General features: G+C 43.6%; 1 protein-coding gene across 1 annotated transcript in view; it reads right to left on the minus strand.

Moving 5' to 3' along the window:
- Nucleotides 1–21,402, minus strand: part of MYO3B (myosin IIIB) — a 597,729-nt gene that overhangs the window by 432,272 nt on the left and 144,055 nt on the right. The window contains exon 8 of the mRNA XM_082260313.1: nucleotides 13,375–13,520. Coding sequence (XP_082116439.1) covers nucleotides 13,375–13,520 — 146 coding nt within the window. The remainder of the gene's footprint in view (nucleotides 1–13,374; nucleotides 13,521–21,402) is intronic.

Consider the following 21,402-nt stretch of genomic DNA (forward strand, 5'->3'; position numbering starts at 1 on the left):
GGACATTGAACGGATAAAGAGAAGAATGCAGATATACAGGTACAACTTACGTTGGAGGATTTGTTTTTTCTCTGTATATCACCTGAGGCCAAGCACTGGAAGAAATTCAGCTATGTTGCTGTTATACCTGGGGTATCCTTTTAAAATCAGAGCAAGGACACACTATAAGTTCCTAAAACAGTGGACAAAGAACCCAATGGTAAACACTTAGGCCCCTTTCACACACAGGAGTGCGTCCGCGGACTCCGTTTTTCTCAGCGGGGGATCAATCCGCCGATCCCCCGCTGAGCAGGCAGATGGCAGATTTGTCTCCGTGCTGTGTGCAGAGACGGAGCTGTCAGGTCCCCGCTGTCCTCTATGGGGAAATTGGATGAGAACGGACCACCTGTCCATTCTCATCCGATCCCATCCGCTGGACGGATGGAAAATAGGGTTTCCATCCGTCCAGATTTGACGGACCGGATGGGATGTCAGCGGACATGTCTCCGCTGACATCCGCTGCCCCATAGAGATGCATGGGGCATCCGTTCAGATCCGCCTGAAATACTAACAGGCAGATCTGAACGGTCTGCTAGTGTGAAAGGGGCCTTAGGGTTCTGCAGGCATTTCTCGCATTTGATAACGTGTGTGAATTAACATTTAACAAAAGTGGAGTTTTTCATGGCTTAGCCCCGATAGCAAGAATACCTTGCCACAAATTTGTTGCAGTGTTGAGTCTGTAACTTGCTGCACATTTTCACTGGCAAGTTGTACACTTGCAGAGCACTTGAAGCACAAGTTCTAGTTGACACTTTTCCAATTTGTAGCAACTTTTGGTGGCAAGTCTCTAGCAAAAGCAAAGTTGCAGTAGTGAGTCTATAGCAAGACACTGTGACCCCCCCTGTGGGGGGGGGGGGGTGACAATTGTACAACATAACTGAACCAAAACTTGCAGCAGACTTGTAGAATGCTTGCAAAGAAAGTTCATCTGGAGTCATGCAATGCGGACTTGCTTGCAATCGTACAACAAACTTGTGAAGCCTAGCAAGTCTAGCAATAGCTTAGCAAGTCATTTTAAAACTTGCAGCTCAATTTCTTGCTATCTGGGAGGCAGACTACTGCTAAAAAAAATCTGTCCTTTTCAGCTTCTGAAAAGACTAATATTAAAACAATGTTCTAAGATAAAAGTGTAACTTTATGGTAAATGTACACCGTGTTATATTCATCAGCATGAAAACGAGGGCATAATCATATGGGGCTGATTTGCTTCCTCAGGGCCTGCATCCTTTGTAATCATTGTGGGACCAATGAAGTGCAATTTGTGGCATTAAAATCTACAGTAGAATGTTGATCTAAAATTTAAAGGAAGTTAGGTCATGTATGACAACTGCCCACAATACAGGAGAAAATAAACAGTGGCATAACCTATTTTGTGTCAGTCAAGCCTGACCTTTATCCCAAGGAAATGTTGTGGTTTCATCTAACCAAGGCTTTTTTTCTGCGGGAACGTAGGGGAACACAGTTCCAGCACCTCCAGTACTACATGTATGTAATGGCAGTGGGTGGTTTGGGGGGGGGGGGTGCTGGATAGATTATTGATGCTGGCTGCTGGGAGATCTATTGTTGCAGGGGAGTCTATTGTAATCTATTGTTGCTGGTGGGGTTTTTTTTTTGTTCCTGTGGGGGGTCTTATGCTGTTGGGGGAGGTCAATTGTTGCTGGGAGGGATCTACTGTTGAGGGGGGTCAACTTTTTCAGGTTGCTGAGAGATCTAATGTTGCCGGGGGGAGGGGGTAAATTGTTGTTGAGGCTCTAATGTTGCAGGAGGGATCTGCTGTTGCTGATGGGGGATATTTTGTTGTTGGGGGGTCTATTGTTGCTGGCTTCAGGAGATCTATTGTACTGCTTTTCTTGTTATCATTAACACATTCCTACAAATTACAATGATACTTGATTCTGTGTTCTCTAAAAAGGGTGGTACTGGAATGTGAGTAGGGGGTAGAACTAAGGGACAATGCTTAGAGGTGGGTAGGGGGCAGAGACAAGGTGTGACTTGGAAGCAGGGAGTACCTACACCTATTCTCTGGAATAAAAAAAGTCCTGGATCTAACACAAGCTATTTAAGCAAGGTGTCCTAAACAAAGACATGACCTGAATCTGGGACATTCTACCTCCTACCCACCACACAGGTCCCATCAGAAGCTAGATAAAGAGAATGGCTTGTGGTTTATTCCTGCATAGGAGGTTTAGACTAGCTCAGAAGACTATACATACATTTTATCAATCCCCTTGGTTGTCTAACAATTTGTTCAATAAAGATACAACGATGTAAAATGCCTTGCGGGTTGTTTGAATACTGTCTTTGTTATTATGACTTCAAGAGCAATTCATGCAGAAATCCAGAAAATACCCAAGGAGCCCAGTAACAATCAATTTGAACTGATTAGGGAAGTAGAAAAAAAAAAGAATCTGCAATTGTGTATTCATTTATTTCATCTTCCTGTTAATGTTTTATCCTATGATGATCGCTTTCTAAACACCGTCCTCCATTCATCTGAGAAGACGTAAGGTTTCTAGCTTTGATATGCAGTACCTCCCTCTCTGCTGCTTTAATTGCTATGACCTGTTCTACAGCTGCGCAAACAGGCAGCAAGAAGCAATGCCGCTTTTGACTGATCCATTATTTCATGCTGGTGGCTTACTGGAGCCCAGGCTGGATATAAGTAGATAACATTATGACGCACAGGCTAATCTGCATATAAATTGAGCTAATCAGAAATGCAAATTGCAATCACAGAAGATGTGAACGGCGACCATAATTGTATGAATGTTACAGGAGCTTAGTTCAAACATTGTCATTGTTCCTTTTCTAACCAGTAAAATGATATGCATCAGTAACTGAGATAAAGAAATATCTATATTTCATTAAACACTAAACCTAGGAATACCTGCATTGCATTCATTTATTATTCCGCGTGTTTATTTTTTCCATTTTAATTCATATTCTGATACATAACAAGTGCATGGATACATTAGAAATGATACATTGCCACATTCCACAACCCTCTGGAAAATAACAGAAGGATTCTTCCTTGCAGTTGCTTGAAGGGCTTGGTAACTTGAGGCCTGATAGCAGGGCAGACATCAGACATTTTGGGGCCCCTTACACAGATTTAGGCCTGGCCCAACCCTGGGGGCCTAACCACCAACATTCTCCAGGGCCCACCCACTGGCCGTCCCACCGAATCCACCCACTGGCCATCCCACGAGTCATCATCTGCATCCCTCTCCACAATGTAACTCCCATCCTCATCCCCACCCAGAACCATCCGCATTCCTCTCCACAATGTAACTCCCATCCTCATCCCCACCCAGCATCATCCGCATTCCTCTCCACAATGTAACTCCCATCCTCATCCCCACCCAGCATCATCCGCATCCCTCTCCACAATGTAACTCCCATCCTCATCCCCACCCAGAACCATCCACATTCCTCTCCACAATGTAACTCCCATCCTCATCCCCACCCAGAACCATCCGCATTCCTCTCCACAATGTAACTCCCATCCTCATCCCCACCCAGAACCATCCGCATTCCTCTCCACAATGTAACTCCCATCCTCATCCCCACCCAGCATCATCCGCATCCCTCTCCACAATGTAACTCCCATCCTCATCCCCACCCAGAACCATCCGCATTCCTCTCCACAATGTAACTCCCATCCTCATCCCCACCCAGCATCATCCGCATCCCTCTCCACAATGTAACTCCCATCCTCATCCCCACCCAGCACCATCCGCATTCCTCTCCACAATGTAACTCCCATCCTCATCCCCACCCAGCATCATCCGCATCCCTCTCCACAATGTAACTCCCATCCTCATCCCCACCCAGCACCATTCACATCCCTCTCCATAATGTAACTCCCATCCTCATCCCCAACCAGAGCCATTCATCCCTCTCCACAATGTAACTCCCATCCTCATCCCCACCCAGCACCATCCGCATTCCTCTCCACAATGTAACTCCCATCCTCATCCCCACCCAGCATCATCCGCATCCCTCTCCACAATGTAACTCCCATCCTCATCCCCACCCAGAACCATCCGCATTCCTCTCCACAATGTAACTCCCATCCTCATCCCCACCCAGCATCATCCGCATCCCTCTCCACAATGTAACTCCCATCCTCATCCCCACCCAGCACCATCCGCATTCCTCTCCACAATGTAACTCCCATCCTCATCCCCACCCAGCACCATCCGCATTCCTCTCCACAATGTAACTCCCATCCTCATCCCCACCCAGCATCATCCGCATCCCTCTCCACAATGTAACTCCCATCCTCATCCCCACCCAGAACCATCCGCATTCCTCTCCACAATGTAACTCCCATCCTCATCCCCACCCAGCATCATCCGCATCCCTCTCCACAATGTAACTCCCATCCTCATCCCCACCCAGCACCATCCGCATTCCTCTCCACAATGTAACTCCCATCCTCATCCCCACCCAGCACCATCCGCATTCCTCTCCACAATGTAACTCCCATCCTCATCCCCACCCAGCATCATCCGCATCCCTCTCCACAATGTAACTCCCATCCTCATCCCCACCCAGCACCATTCACATCCCTCTCCATAATGTAACTCCCATCCTCATCCCCAACCAGAGCCATTCATCCCTCTCCACAATGTAACTTCCATCCTCATCCCCAACCTGAACCATCCATCCCTCTCCAAAACATAACTCCCATCCTCATCCCCACCCAGCATCATCCGCATCTCTTTCCACCCAGCATCATTCGCATCCCTCTCCACAATGTACTACCATCTTCATCCTCACCCAGCATTATCCGCATGCTTCTCCATAATGTAACTCCCATCCTTATCCCCACCCAAAAATACCCTCATTCAATTTCACAATGCTGCTCCATCACATCAGCTTGTCAGGGTTGGGTGTATGATGTCCCCTCTGGGGAGATTAAATACAGTCCACCAATTTACAGCAGCATGCCGCTGCACACCCACTGACTTAGTGATTTACCATATCTGCATGCACCCGAGAGGGCTGGGTCCCACACTGACGAGGCTGGCCACACCCCCTCTCAGAGTCCCGCCCGATTCCCATTAATGACCTAGCAGGGAAGCGGAGCAAGTGCCGGATAATGGATCATCTGCAGGGAGGGGCACGGGGAGGAGGAATCAGTATCCCAGCTTCTGCGGCTTGTGTGCAGGGCTGCAGCCATAGCTTCTCTGTTGTGGTCAGTGTGTGGGCCAGCGGCTGGCTGCTTAAAGTTTCATTTCATTATGCTGCGTCTGTAGGAGGTGCGTGCTGGCCCTGGGCCTGACCATTGACCATGCGGGGCCCTTGGGACGCTCGGGTCCCTTACAAGTTTATTGCCTGTACCCCCCTGTTGGCGGCCCTGCAACTATTGTATGTTAAAACCACTTCCTGCTGCCTTCCGTGGCTCGCTTGGGCTCTCCCGTCCTGCCGGCTAGTCAGAGACCCAAAAAAGACAGGATCGGCTTTCATTGGGTCGCCACTCGCCACTATGGTAACACAAAAGCAATGACATGACATCACTTCTGGTTTACCGACATTTTAATGGCGCCATTTTTGAAAATCAAAAGGATTCAAAACTGCCGATCTTGGCGTTTTGAAAGCTTTCAAGTGCAAAGGAGGGATTTGGGGTCTTATAGACCCCAGATCCCTCCATAAAGAGTACCTGTCATGTGCCTATTGCTGTCACAAGGATGGGTAAATTCCTCGTGACAGCAATAAAAGTGATAAAAAAAATAGTTAAAAAATGTATTTTTTTTTAAAGTGCCCCCGTCCCCCTCTGCTAGCACGCAAAAACGTACAGGTGCGTCAGTCCTGCATGTTCGCAAACCACAATCGTTCCACACATGTGAGGTATTGCTGTGAACCTCAAATCATGGGCAGTAATTCTAGCACTGAACCTCCTCTGTACATTTAAAGTGGTAACCTGTAGAGAATTTTAAAGCGTCACATATGGATAGTACAATTTACGTCATTCATTGCCGTCGTGTGGGCGTGTGCAATTTTAACCAAGTCACTGCTGAGAGGGGGGAGCAGGGGAAGTTAAACAGCTGAGCAAAGATGAGCGGAGTTATTTCAGCTAAATTGATTTCACAGCGAACAAATGTTTACCAATGAGAAAATTCCTAATTGTATTGAGCTGCTTAGAAGAAAATTCCTTGAAAAAAATGATCTAATGTTTAATGTTATTTGTTTAAAGTGGAGCTAAACTAAACAAAATACTCACCTCCACCTTCCAGTGAGGCAATGGTTACATCCCTTGCCATGTGAAGGATTCACAACCTAGTGGCTGTGCCTTAGTGGCGGATAAGTGTGTCTTATTGCAGAAGAGACAATAAGGTTGATTTACTAAAGGCCAATAGACTTTGCACTTTGCAAAGTGCAGTTGCATTTAGCAAGTGCAGTTGCTCCAGAGCTTAGTAAATGAGGTAAAGCTTCACTTTGCTAAGATTACCCAATCACCTGCAAGGAAAAAAAAAAAAAGCATTTTTGGTTGCATATAATTGGATGATGGAAGTCAGCAGAGCTTCTGCTCATTTACTAAGCTCTGGAGCAACTGCTCTTGCAAAGTGCACAGTCTATTTGCCTTTAGTAAATCAACCCTAAATTGTAGGTTTTGTGTTTTTGTTTTTTATTTTTTTTTGGGGGGGGGTGTATTTAGGGCAGTTAAGGTTATTTAATTTAGTGTTTATTGTATTTTTCATTTTTCCTTTTTTGTGTATTTAATTGTTATATAATGTATGGTCTTTTTGTACTTTTTATTTTTATTTATGTGAAGCAAAATGCTAAATAATGGGGTTGACGGGGGCCGTTTTTGGCACAACAGCAGGTCCAGGATAGTGGAACAGTGCTTCCAAAATGCTCAGGAATCATTTAAAGGCCATGGCACATATAAAAAAAAATATGCCTTTCCTGTCGTCTCTAATACATTTTGCCAAACATTAGAAAGGAATCTCCCGACTTTCTGTCAAATTGCAAAAATACTACTGAGAGAACAACTTAAGAGATTCTGCTGAAAACTTTGAGAATGTATTGCTCCAAAAGTGCATGTGGCTACAGAGGTCAGTGAAGTAATCCTATTTTAAAGCTTATTTACTGCTTGTTGGGAATATATAAATACTTGAATGTCCAAAGCCAGATTCACAGGTTCCCTTTAGGGTAATACTGCAATGCCAGATATCACAAGTAAGTGACATCTGAAACTGCAATTCTCTATCTGAGGAAAATAAAATTAGTGAAAAGTGAACCCTTCCATTTAATCATATGCAAAATTCTGAAATAGGGGTTTTCCATTTCTCCAACCTTTACAACTGGTTCAGGACTTAACTGTCCTTCCCACTGTAACCTCTTTCCTGTGAAAACCAGAAGTTCAGGGAAGCAGCACTGAGAAAGCAGTAACCAGCAGCAATGAAAGCTGCACATGCTAGTGGAGGAATTTTAACAAAATAGTTTATTAGGAAATGTTTACTTTATTGGGCTCAAAGTCTTTTTAAAAATCGTATCTAACCACTAGGAGCAATGATGAACTGTAACCCAAAGAAGCAAATAGGACTACAGAAACTCAATACAGCTACAAGAATGTTTTCCATGATATGCTGTGAATTATTACATCATTGCTCTTTATACACAGAAAGGTTCCATCAAGTTCCATCAAGCTTAGTATCTGTTAAGGCAGTAAAACACACAATGTACCATAGCCCATGACAACTAAGCAGAAAACCTCCTTTATTTCCCCCGACCTGCTCAAGCTAAATTTGCCTGCTGACTGGCTTAATGAAGTAGTGGCATCAGTGTCACAGTCATGCAGCGAACTAGAGCAGACAGTCATTAGTGAAGAGGAAAATAGAGTTGGTAAGAGATGTGGGCTGTAAACGCTCTGGTCACTATGAGACGTGTTGTCATAAAGAGGAGAATTATACTGGCTGTTCTTGTAATGGCGTATGGGTCCCTTTTATGGAAGGTCCCAATGAATTGTTGTTAGGGGAAAAGGGGAAAATTGGCCCTCTTTTTCTGTTGATTTCGGGATGGAGGTGGTATACAGATGACACCAGACCATTTTTCTGTTTTAATTGTTGTTAGGGAGTATTATATGCTCATCATTCATGTTTTTTCTAAATAGTATAGAAGGCTGCTTGGGGACAAAACAAAGTGGGAGGTAAAAGCATTGGTGTATTTTGGTTTTGTACTGCCCTAGGCAAGACTAAAATTGGGTACCCCCTTCTCCCCCTCCTATGTAAATTTGCCCACTCCTTCCTGTTTAACAGCTCCCTGCCAGCAAGAACCCCCAAGATCTTATGAGAGGGGGGTGGAAGAGAGAGGGTGGGGTGAGAGAGATGGTGGGTGAGGGAGGGTGAGGGAGGGTGAGAGGGGTGGGGGATGAGAGAGAGGGGGCAGGTAAGGGAGGGTGAGGGGGGGTGAGAGAGAGAGAGATAGAATGGGGGTGGGAGAAAGAGAAGGAGAAGAGGTAGTGGGTGAGAGAGAGGAGGTGGTGGGCGAGAGAGAGGAGATGGTGGGCGAGAGAGATAGTGGTGGGCACGAGAGACGGGGGGATGAGAGGAGAGGGGGGATGAGAGAGAGAAAGGGGGCCAGGGCCAGGGAGTCACAGCTGTGACATCACTGGTTCCTAGACACTAGGCGGCTCTAGCAACCAGTGGCCGATAGAGTCTCAGGTGGAGGTGGGAGCAGCCCCCCTGCAAAGTGCTGCCCTAGGCCTTGGCCTTGTCAGCCTAGGCCAAAATACAGCACTGGAGGTAAGACTTGGGAAAAAAGAATAGACCTGCTTTTCTTTGGACACTGACCATTTGCAACACCATGCAGTAGAGACAGTCTGGGGCACTTCCCCATTAGGGGATCAAGGAGCTACTACCTAGTAGAGAAGGGGGTGTAGTATAGAAGGATCTTACTTCTCAATGTAGGAACAGAATACTGATGGCCAGCTTGAGGCATTAAGGCTCTCCTCCCAGTATTTATGATGTAGCACCATGTGGGGTTCTGCAGAAGAAACGTATTGTATACCCTGTTGAGGAAATGTGTTATGTTGCATTGTTGAGGGAACATGTTGATTGCTTTGCTGCAAAGTTAGACCTCTGTATGCTGAATACGTTTTGAAAATTATTTAAAGTGGTTTTAAAGGCAGAAGGTTTTTTACCTTAATGCATTTTATGCATTAAGGAAAAAACCTTCTGGGTGCCATCCTCTCCCCCCCTCCCCCAGCCCCCTTTATACTTACATGAGCCCCATCTTGATGCAGCGATATGCACAAGAACAACAGTTCTCCCAGATCTCTCTCTCCTCATTGGCTCACACAGCCAGAAGAGAGTGGGGGGGCAGGGACGAGCCATGCTCTGTGTGTGAATGGACAATGTCCATTCACAGAAGTGTTGCTCGAGCCTGCTTGAGTGCCTTCAAAGCAAGAGGCTTGCTGTTGGGGGCACTCAGTAGGGGGAGGAGCCAGGACTGCTGGTGGGGGACCCAAAAAAAAGAGAATAGGGGCTGCTCTGTGCAAAACCATTGCACAGAGTAGGTAAGTATAACATGTTTGTCATTTAAACAAAAATTAATGTTACTTTTAGAATCACATTAAGTAAAGGCAATCTAGTTTACTGTCTACTGGTATGAGAGTTCTACTAATGGAGGATCCTGTGCAAAAAAGAGTAATATAGGTTCCTTTTTAGTGGACTATGTGTGATGGTGTAGACTAGCCTGACTCTGACAAGCTGGAGAGGCTCTTTAGGTTCCCGTGGGCAAGGGTCTCTGTGCCTGCTAGTCAGGATATTTTATTTCTAAATGGGAATCTGAGGAGCTCTGGCTGGACTAGTCATGAGTCTGTAGAGGGGTAGTGGGGATTAAAGAGCAACTCCACTTTTGTTGGAAAAAAAAAAAAAAACAATTCCCTGTGGGTGTTCAATGTACATTGCAAGGATTTTAGCAAAGATTGTTGAAGATTGCTACCTTTTGTTTGTTCCACTTTGTGTCTTTGGATACTGATTCTGAAAGGGAATAACTAATTAATTTTAATCAGCTGGTGTACTTTCATGGTACTGGTAAGAAAAGTTGCATATTCTGCATCCCTTTAAAACTGATTAACTCTTAGGGAGTAGTATATCAAAAATCCCATTTTTGTTGCAGAGGATGCCTAAAATCTGAATTGATCTTAGCGCATAGTTCTTCACACAAGCAGGAAATGACATTTCTATGGGCTCTCTGTATACCAACAGTGCACAGAATGCCTTCAAGTTGCCATGTTGCATTGAAATTTACAGAAAATGACAGCAACTGCTAATTGAAAAGGAAAAATCATTTTATAATAACATTATTTTAAGATCATAATAACATTAAATTACAATATGGCTTGTGTAGCAAATGTATATGCTTTTTTTTTTTCTTTATTTTACCTATAAGCTTCTCCCTCAGGGACCTGAAGAAGAACCCTGAGTTTGGGAATATGTCTCCACCAGCCCTGAGCTGATATAATATGAAGTGTACAGAGTTGCCAAGGGTTATCTGCTCTACTGAAGGTGGCCACTGAAGCAGTCTACATGCTGACAATGCCAGGACTAAAGCTAAGGGGAGGAGGGTGAAGGCAGACTTGCCTCCAGTCGTTGTTCCTTTTTCATGTCTTGCCACCCCACTATTGGTCATTTGTCACCCATGACTGCCTGTTTATTGCCAATTGTAACAATTGCTTTTTTTCCTGCCAGCGAGTGGGCAGGGCCTATTCGCCTTGCACATTGGGGTGTATGCACTCACCAATGCCCAGGATCAGGTGAGGCCAAGGTCATGTAAAGGTCAACATTAGGGCAGAACCCCAGGATCAGAAGTGAGCAATACACTTTGTGCAGTTGTGAAGCACGTACAGATCCCTTCTGTGAAGCACTCTGTCCCATATCACTGCACACCTTATCTCCTAGAATTTAGCATTTGGAGGGGGGACACTGTTGAGCTTGTGTCCCGCTCCACCAGTCCAGCTCTGCTCTGCCACCTCACTCCCAGTGACAGAATTGGGTCCCGCCATGCACTAAACAAGGACCTCATGCGTGCAATTAAAGTGTTTATTACCCTAAAAAAAAAAAAGAGATAGTCTGTTCCCTTATCGCAGATTAAACAGCACAGTGCTTGTGTTGTCTAATCTGCCCCTCTCTAAGCTGTTAAAAACCTGGCTGATCCTGCCACTTCCTGTGTCCTCCTCTGTGCTCAGACCACAATAATCATGGCTGCTGAGCCCTGACCACCGTAGTCAGCCTGCAAGCCTCATCCCCTCCCTCCCTGCCTGTCAGCTTTGTGTCTGTGTCTCTATCTCCACCCCCTTTCCTGCCTGCTATTATTAGAAAATAAAATATTTCAAATTGTCACTACCAGCCTCTCTATTCTATCTAGGCATACCTCACTGTATACAAGTTTTATTAAAACAAAGCTTGTAAATACCTTTTTATAGCTATCTTCAGGCCAGTCACGTGACTCCTGGCAGGTCTCCTACTCCAATTCAAAGGTAGAGCGAGAGGGGCTGAGCGGCCATGTGACCTCCCCGATTTATGTTAGATCTCGGCCCCTCCTGCTGTAGCCCAGGAATCAGAGTAGTAGACCGGCCTGGAGTCACGTGACTGACCTGAAGATAGCTGGTTTGTTTTAATAAAACACTTAAACATTTGGGTATGCCTAGATATATTAAAGGGGGTGGCAGTGAAATCTATTGTTGTGGTAACAACCACTTGAATATACCACCCTCTTCTCTCCCATAACATGTGGCTAGGTCCTTGGGGACTCTGATTGCTTTTGGGGTACTGACCACTAAGGCGGGAGTCAGAGCACCGACCCCCTCACTACCAGAGGTCCTGTCCCTAATACCTGGTACCATACTTCGCTGTTTGGCTGCTAGTACATTCTCACCAGTTCATGGTTACTCGTAAGTTAACCCTTATTAATGGCCTTTCATTCTAGCCTCCTCATGTCTGTTCTTCCTTTACATCATGTACCTCCATGCAACCCTTGGAACAAACTTCAGACCAGGCAATAAACAGTTGATCAGACCTTACTAGACAACTCCGTATTACAGTTCAACAGTACAGTACAGTTTATTCCTGACTAACTAGACCCAGGCTGCCCGATGCATTCCTTCACAGAGGCGAGAGTCCTTCTCAGGAAGGTTTCCTGAGTGTAGTCCAGGTGATGCAGGCAGCCACGTCCTTAAATCGGCCTCCCCATCCTTCCCATGTGGCTGCTGACCCCTGAGCAGAGCCATCTCCCCTTCTCCCCTTTTACATACAGCACAGAGGGGAGCCAGGAAAATGTCAGAGAAAGCACACAGAAAGATTTAACCCCTTCCTAGCCGGGCAGCCTGGACAACTGACAAACCAACCTGCCTTAACACATATTGTCACAATTACTGCAATTTTGCTGTTATTCCCCAACAAACCCTTAGGTTCAAGAGGTTAAAAAAAAAAAGACATTCATGGGAGGTCACTGTTTTTTCCCCTTATGACTTTGTAAAGATGCCTGTGACTAGAGTTCTGCTTTAACTGTTAAGACAACCAGCAATGTGAACATTTTCAGTAACTCATAACAACCAATCAGAACTCATATTTGATTAATTTGCCTAAATTAAACAGAAAATTGGTTGCTATGGTTTAATGCACTTTGCATCATTGCTGTTTGCGCTAATAAATATGCGTAGTATTCATTTATTAAACAAACAGTGATGAAAACATCAGTATAACCTAATAAAATGTAATCACAAGAAAGCTTTTATCAGTCTGAAAAATTATGTTGCTAATTGCTGATTGTTTGCTGTTGGTTGAATATGCTGGGCCTTATTTACTGAATTAAATTACCTATAACTGTCTGTCTTGCCACACAACAACACATTAAATTTATAGTTTATGACTCAACACATTGTTTTCCCATGCAGGTTTGAATCTGATTAAATCAGACCTTGCCCTCCAAAATTCCCTGCTCCTCAGCATATTACGTCTATGAGCATCACTACAAAATTGCTTTTTGAACTTGAATAAACAAATAAATCAATTTCTGGTAGCCATTTATTTCTTTAGCTTCAGATACACAGTACGTCTTTGTTGCAGAAGCGTACAGAAATAATAGTAGCCTATGTTCCATGTTCCTCGCCCAACTGCTGTCTGCCATTGTACACCAAAGATAAACTACAGAAGGGGATTATGGGAAACAGCATTCAAATACTCCATGAACATGTCAATTTATTACTTCCTATCTGTTTTGTCATTGGCTTTTTCAGCTATTTTAATACAAAGTGAATTTTCAAATTTATTTCTAAGCTTGACTGACTACCCAATGAATCAAGAGAGCCATCTTGTGGCGTACCTGGGAATCTTGAACAGAGCTTTGACTGGATGCATGGAAGACAAAGGCGGGTCTCCATCAGCCAATTCAATGGCTGTAATCCCCAGGGACCAGACATCACAGCGCACATCATACGAGTAATCATACTGCTGTTCACAGGCTATGACCTATTGAAGAGATGAAAGGACGGAGTTACAGGCATTTTGTAACATGAAGTGTACATGTCACAGCTATACATGTGGGAATACTGCTTGTTTTAATCTACAATGAACCCGCTGCTACCTATTAGATTGTATATACAGTACACAAATATACTTACACATTTAGTAACTGACATATTTGTGGGAATCGTTTATATATTATGCGTGTGTGTGTATGCACAATATATATATATATATATATATATATATATATATATATATATATATATATATATATATATATATATATATATACACACAGTATCTCACAAAAGTGAGTACACCCCTCACATTTTTGTAAATATTTTATTATATCTTTTCATGTGACAACACTGAAAAAATTACACTTTGCTACAATGTAAAGTAGTGAGTATACAGCTTGTATAACAGTGTAAATTTGCTGTCCCCTCAAAATAACTCAACACACAACCATTATTGTTTAAACCGCTGGCAACAAAAGTGAGTACACCCCTAAGTGAATATGTCTAAATTGGGTCCAAAGTGTTAATATTTTGTGTGGCCACCATTATTTTCCAGAACTGCCTTAACCCTCTTGGGCATGGAGTTCACCAGAGCTTCACAGGTTGCCACTGAAATCCCCTTCCACTCCTCCATGATGACATCACGGAGCTGGTGGATGTTAGAGACCTTGCGCTCCTCCATCTTCCATTTGAGGATGCCCCACAGATGCTCAATAGGGTTTAGGTCTGAAGACATGCTTGGCCAGTCCATCACCTTTACCCTCATCTTCTTTAGCAAGGCAGTGGTTATCTTGGAGTTGTGTTTGGGGTTTTTATTATGTTGGAATACTGCCCTGCAGCCCAGTCTCCGAAGGGAGGGGATCATGATCTGCTTCAGTATGTCACAGTACATGTTGGCATTCATGGTTCCCTCAATGAACTGTAGCTCCTCAGTGTCGGCAGCACTGCAGCAGTCATGTAGCCCCAGACCATGACACTCCCACCACCATGCTTGACTGTAGGCAAGACAAACATGTATTTGTACTGCTCACCTGGTTGCCGCCATACACACTTGACACTCTCTGAACCAAATAAATTTGTCTTGGTCTCATCAGATCACAGGACATGGTTCTAGTAATCCATGTCCTCAGTCTGCTTGTCTTCAGCAAACTGTTTGCGTGCTTTCTTGTGCATCATCTTTAGAAGATGCTTCCTTCTGGGACGACAGCCATGCAGAACAATTTGATACAGTGTGTGGCATATGGTCTTTGCACTGACAGGCTGACCCCCCCCCCCCCATCTCTTGAACCTCTGCAGCAATGCTGGCAGCACTCATATGTCTATTTCCCAAAGACAACCTTTGGATATGACGTGCACTCAACTCCTTTGGTTGACCATAGCGAGGCCTGTTTTGAGTGGAACCTGTCCTTTTAAACCACTGTATGGTCTTGGCCACCGTGCTGCAGCTCAGTTTTAGGGTCTTGGCAATCATCTTATAGCTTAGGCCATCTTTACGTAGAGCAACAATCCTTTTTTCAGATCCTCAGAGAGTTCTTTGCCATGAGGTGCCATGTTGAACTTCCAGTGACCAGTATGGTAGAGTGAGAGCGATAACACCAAATTTAACACATCTGCTCCCCATTCACACCTGAGACCTTGTATTACTAATGAGTCACATGACACAGAGGAGGAAAAATTGCTAATTTGGCACAATTTGCACATGTTCACTTAGGGGTGTACTCACTTTTGTTGCCAGCGGTTTAGACATTAATGGCTGTGTGTTGAGTTATTTTGAGGAAACAGTAAACTTACACTGTTATACAAGCTGTACACTCACTACTTTACATTGTAGCAAAGTGTCATTTCTTCAGTGTTGTCACATAAAAACATAAAATTGAATAATTACAAAAATGTGAGGAGTGTACTCACTTTTGTGAGATACTGTGTGTGTGTGTGTATATATATATATACATATATATATATATATATATATATATATTGTATATATAGTATATTATATACAAATAATTTAATACAGGTAGTTATATAGCACCAACAATTCTGGCAGTGGTTTACTTTACTTTAATTTTATGTATTTATTATTATTAGTTACTCTTAGTATTATTATTTACTCACAGCCTAAGGACCCTATCCCACACACATGCATGCATACAGACACACATACTAGGGCCATATTATTTATTCACATCAGTTCCTGCCCTCAAGGAGCTTACATTCTAAGGTCCTTATCCCACATGCATGCTTACACACAAACATATTAGGGCCATACTATTTATTCACTTTAGTCCCCGCCCTCAAGGAGCTTACAGTCTAAGGTCCATATTTCACATGCATATATACATGCACAATAGTGTCGACTTAGACAGGAGAAAATTAGCCTAACAGTATGTCTTTTGGCTGTGGAAGGAATCCGGAGTACCCAGAGGAAGCCTACACAAGCACAGGAAGAACACTCCGTGCAGATAGTGTCTTGACCAGGATAGGAACCGGGGACCCCAGTGCTGCAAAGCAAAGGTTTATAAATATCCCATGACTAAACTCTGAGGGGTGGGCTGAAACACGTTGAGGGGCGTAGCTTAGCTGGAGTCCAGGCTGAGGTTGCCACTTTCACACTGATTCGAGGGACTACACGGATGTGCAGTCACAGGGATCCTTTCCTTCTGTACAAGCCATAGTAGGAGCTGGGATGAGCCCAGTGGCGGATGCCCAAATATATATAGGGTAAGAGAGGCTGGATTCACCCCTTTTTTATGGATAGTGTAGGACCCACTGATAATGGGGTACTTTGACGCAGTGGTGGGCTTGAGCACGATATGGCCATATGGTGGGACTAAATCCCCATTTTTATTTATGGATTGTCTCCATATTTGAAAGTCATTTCTTTTGCATGTGTGCGCTATTCTTTTTTAATATATATATATACATATACCCGCTTCAACAGAGCCTGAGCAGCACACTAAGATGCATTGGGTCGCTGCAAGGCAAATGTGCTAGCCACAAAGCCAGCTTCCTTATTCACATACACACTCATAATTCTAAATTAAACTTTCATTGTTTATTCAAAGTGGCTCCCTCATGAGATTTTATTTATTGCCCCCTGCAAAAGAAGATAAATATTATTTACCTCTTCACTGCGCAATGAGTCTCTGATTCTTACTTTCTTGAACTATGGGCTGTAAGAAACAGTGTCTTATATGTCTTATATGGACAGTCTTTTACCTGACCACATTAGTCTATGAATATTCTCTTCTTCTGGCTGGTCTGAGCTCCCCTAGTGGATTTTGCACAGAACTGTACTGTGGGAATCTCTGAACCCCATATCTACACAGCAAGGAAGATAAAGCATGTGATCGAACCCTGCAACAGTCCACCCAAAATGGAGAAATACCTGAAGTATGCACAAACAATTGTGAAATAAACCTCACTCATGAGCCACTTGTGGTTTTGGGGGCTTTTAAAGTGTTAACAGCAATATTACTAGAGTCTTACACACTGCAGGTGGCTTTGCCATTTTTTTGGCCTTTCCGATTGGCATGGGGCCCTACATGCCAGTGTAGCTAGTATAGGTACATTTATTTGTATGACTCACGGTAACTGTGTGAGTCTGTAATTAGGACAGATTACTGCAGGTCAGGCTGGATGGCTCTACAGTGCAGGTCTTTGGTACCTCCCGCTGGATCTAAAAGCTTGTAAAAGCTTCTGGATGTTAGTAGGCGGAGGCAAGGAGGTCCTGATCTGCATACTAAGGGGAGTCTGACCAATCCCCAGGTAAAATGTCCTGGCAGGGTGGATGGATCATCCCTTAAACATGGGAGAGCCTAGCCAGCAGGGGAGTTGGGTGGAAGATGGAGTGCTGAGGAGGAGGCTGTCGATGGTCTAAGAGGGGCCCCCTAGGTCTCGGGGGGCTTTGCCTCCAGGCTGGGCTCGGGATGCCTGGGAAGAATCCTTTCAGCATCCAGTTTGAAAAGGAATCTTGCCTGAGAGCAGCAGGGAGCAAGAAGGACAGAGTAAGTACAACAGCAAACTCAGGGATTAACAAGGGGAGAGACTGACACATGTAGCAACCTTTCCAAAGGACAGCGCTGCGCCTAAAGGGATTGTAAACAATCACCTTGTAAAACAACCCATTCAGTTAAAAATATAAATAAAGGCAAAGCATCTTTCTATAGATATAAAAAAAAACATTATAATTACCTTCTTTTTTTTTTTTTTTTTGTATAAAGAATAACATTTTCTCAGTTCTCAGCTGCACAAGAGCTGGGGGGAGGAAAAGCAGCAGCTCACTGAGCTTCCCAGCAGTGGCGTACCTAGAGCATTTGGCACCCGGGGCAGATCTTATATGTGGCACCCCCCCCCCCCCCTCCAAACTTTAAAATGTAAAAACACCCACAAAATTTGTAATGTTTTCAAGAATATTTATTGCACACATTTTACAGCCCCCCATCACAGTGCCCCTTGCAGTCTGCCCCCCCCCCCTTGCTCTCTAATCACAGTGCCCCTTTTTGTGCTCTCTGCCTCCCCTGCACAGACCTACCTTCTGCATAAACATATAGCTAATACTATTAGAAATGTGTTTAAGTTTAAGTAAGAGATTGGAGACATGCTACAGGAGATGGTCAGAGACTGCGGACATGATACAGGAAATAGTCAGAGACTGCAGACATGAAACAGGAGATGGTCAGAGACTGAGGACATGATACAAGAGATAGTCAGGGACTGCAGACATGATACAACAGATGGTCAGAGACTGCAGACATGATACAGGAGATGGTCAGAGACTGTGGACATGATACAAGAGATGGTCAGAGACTAGAGACATGATAAAACAGATGGTCAGAGACTGCAAACATGATATAGGAGATGGTCAAACACGGAAGACATGATACAAGAGATGGTCAGAGACTGCAGACATTATACAGGAGATAGTCACAGACTACAGACATGATACAGTAGATGGTCAGAGACTGAGGACATGATATAAGAGATGGTCAGAGACTGCAGACATGATACAGGAGATAGTCAGAGACTGCAGACACGATACAGGAGATGGTAAGAGACTCCCTTGTATTCTTTATGCTCTACAAGCAATTCCCAATAAACTCCCCAAAATGTTCTTTTTGACCTACAAAAAGGCCTGTACTCGCTTTATATGGGGGCATAAACACCCCAGAATCAGTTATGAACTACTATTACCTAAGCTAAAAGGTGGTATAGGTCTACCTGACATACACAAATACTATCTAGCATATTATTTATCAAGAATAGCAGATTGGAACCTACATAAAAAAAAACAAAAGCTTGGGTTGAATTAGAAGATGCAGGTTCACTGATCCCACTCCATTTAATCCCTTAGCTTCAAGCAAGACACACACCCAGAGAACTCAAAGGACACCCTATCGTAGGCCCATCTTTTCATTGCTTCTACCTAACGTGTACAAAGGCAGGCTTGACCTCCTTCCCAGGACCACTTACACCACTAAGACACAACCCAGATTTCTCAACTGGTCTCTCACCCCACTTTCTTACAGAAGTATGGCCACACGAACAAGTACAAGCAGCACACTTTTTCCAAAGGGGCACATTTCTTTCTTATGAAGACATACAAACTAAAACACGCAATTCATATTTCCCATTTTGAACTTACATACAGCTAAGAAATTATGGTCTTGGGAACACACTCCTTTTGGAGCTCTCTGCTCTAGAAACGCTCCACAGCGTCACACAATGTCCTTTATGTACACCATTCTCTTCACTAACTATGAAATGAAGACCAGTAGACTCAGTCAAAAATGGGAAAAAAATCTAGACATCTCCCTCAATGACAAGGACTGGGAAAAACTATTGATAATACCTCATAAAGGCTCAATGAATGTAACTTCACAAGAAACGGGCTACAAAATACTAACAGAATGGTATACATGTAACTTCACAAATTTTCACCCACAAATTCTCATTTATGCTGGAGATGTGGATCAGACCCTGGTACGCTGCTACATATTTGGTGGTCATGCCCCAAAATCCAAACTTTTTGGAAAGCAATACATGAAACAATAACGAAGATCACAACATATACAGTTCACTACACTCCTGCACAATATCTACTTCATCGCTAATCTCTCCCAAAATCTACATACTATAGATCTCAAGCCCTACACCTCGTGAATGCTGCAAGACGTTGCATTCCCTCGAAATGGAGGAACTCTAGGAAACAAGCATTCCCAAACTGGTACCGATATGTACGACAAACAGCAGATATGGAAGAGCTGATAAGCATAGCAAAAGAAAACCCTTCCAAATTCACCAGCACCTGGACTTGTTGGCTTCACTTCAAAGAATCCTTAGCCTTGTAACCTTACCCATACAGTAAGATCTAAATTGACTGTTATAATATTCTAGCCTGGCTACTTGCGAGATGGAGAGTCAATACACCCATTTTTTTGACAATCTTTCTTATCCTCAAGTTTTTTAAATGATGTTACCCCTCTCTCTCTTTACATTTAAGCATCTGGCCTCCTTATACCTCCTTATACTTTTTGTCTCACGACGTATACATGTATCCTTTCATTTTCCTATTGTTATCGGTTACAAACCATATGATTCCATATTATTGGTATATTGTGTTGTAATGTTATATTAAAATCATAATCAAATTCTTGAAAAAGAAAGCAAGGGAACTAGTAGGAACACCAGGGATTTCACATAAATTAAGCAATACCAAGAGAACAGGGGACTCTCTCATACAATTACATGGTACAGCAGGCACATATCAGGAATATGAAGTGTTGGGGTAACAAACACTGGGGTGGAGCTGGGTGGTATGTACCGTATTATGTACCGTATTTAGAATAGGGGCACTGTTTGTTTTTATATGTTCCTCTTAAATAAATATTATAATGGTTCTATAGACTAAATATCTTTACCCTAATGCATTTCTAAAAAATATTTAGACATCAGTATCCCTCCGCACCCCCCCCTTTTTTACTCACCTGAGCCCTCATTCCATCCAGCGCTATGCACGTCTGCAGCTCTTCTCTCAATCCCCTCCACCCCCTCCACTTCTTGGCCCCAACCAAAGCCAGTGACGAGGAAAGGGGGCTGAGTCCTGCTGTCTGTGTCTATAGACGCAGACAGCTAGGCTTGGGAGAAAGCCCGCAAGAGTGCCCATAGAAAGCAGCTTTTTATGGGGGCACTCACTGGAAGAGAAAGGCCAGAAGCACCTGCGGGGGACTAAAAAAGAAGAGGTTCGGGGCCACTCTGCACAATGCCATTGCACAGAGAAGGTAAGAATAAACGTGTTTGTTACTTAAAAAAGAAAAAAGCATTTACAGTCAGTCACATTAACTTACAAACCTAGACAGTTCTAAAATGAATATAAAAAAACAGGAAATTTTCCAAGAATAAAAGAGTGATATTGTGTGTCAAAATAAGCAAACTAGCAAAGAGTAAAAGGGCGCAAACATGCCCTCTGCCATAAGGGGGCCCTCCTCTATATAAAAATGCAATGCAAGCAATATGCTTGGTCACCACACAATGCACACCGGAACCCACCAGCAATTCTCACTGTGCTGCTCACTCATTAAACCTTGTTGGAAAAACTCTTTGCTTAGTTGATGCTGTCAGTTATTTTGGCTTCATGCAGAGGTCCTTTTTCTGCTTCAATATAAAGATGGGCAATTCTAATGAAGTCTTTGGAAGGAAATAAAGGAGCACTAACTATGAAGTCCCTGCCAGACACTTACCAGTCAGCAAGAGCTACTAAAGCACTCATAGATGAGTACAACTGAATTCAAAATGTACAAATCATAAAAGGAAAGAAAAAAGTGGGGCTTTGCAGGCCAATGGGAGGAGAATGATCACACCAAAACCAA

The sequence above is a fragment of the Pelophylax lessonae genome (genome assembly GCF_965119305.1).
Source record: "Pelophylax lessonae genome assembly, chromosome: 6".
In the NCBI taxonomy this organism is placed as follows: domain Eukaryota; kingdom Metazoa; phylum Chordata; class Amphibia; order Anura; family Ranidae; genus Pelophylax; species Pelophylax lessonae.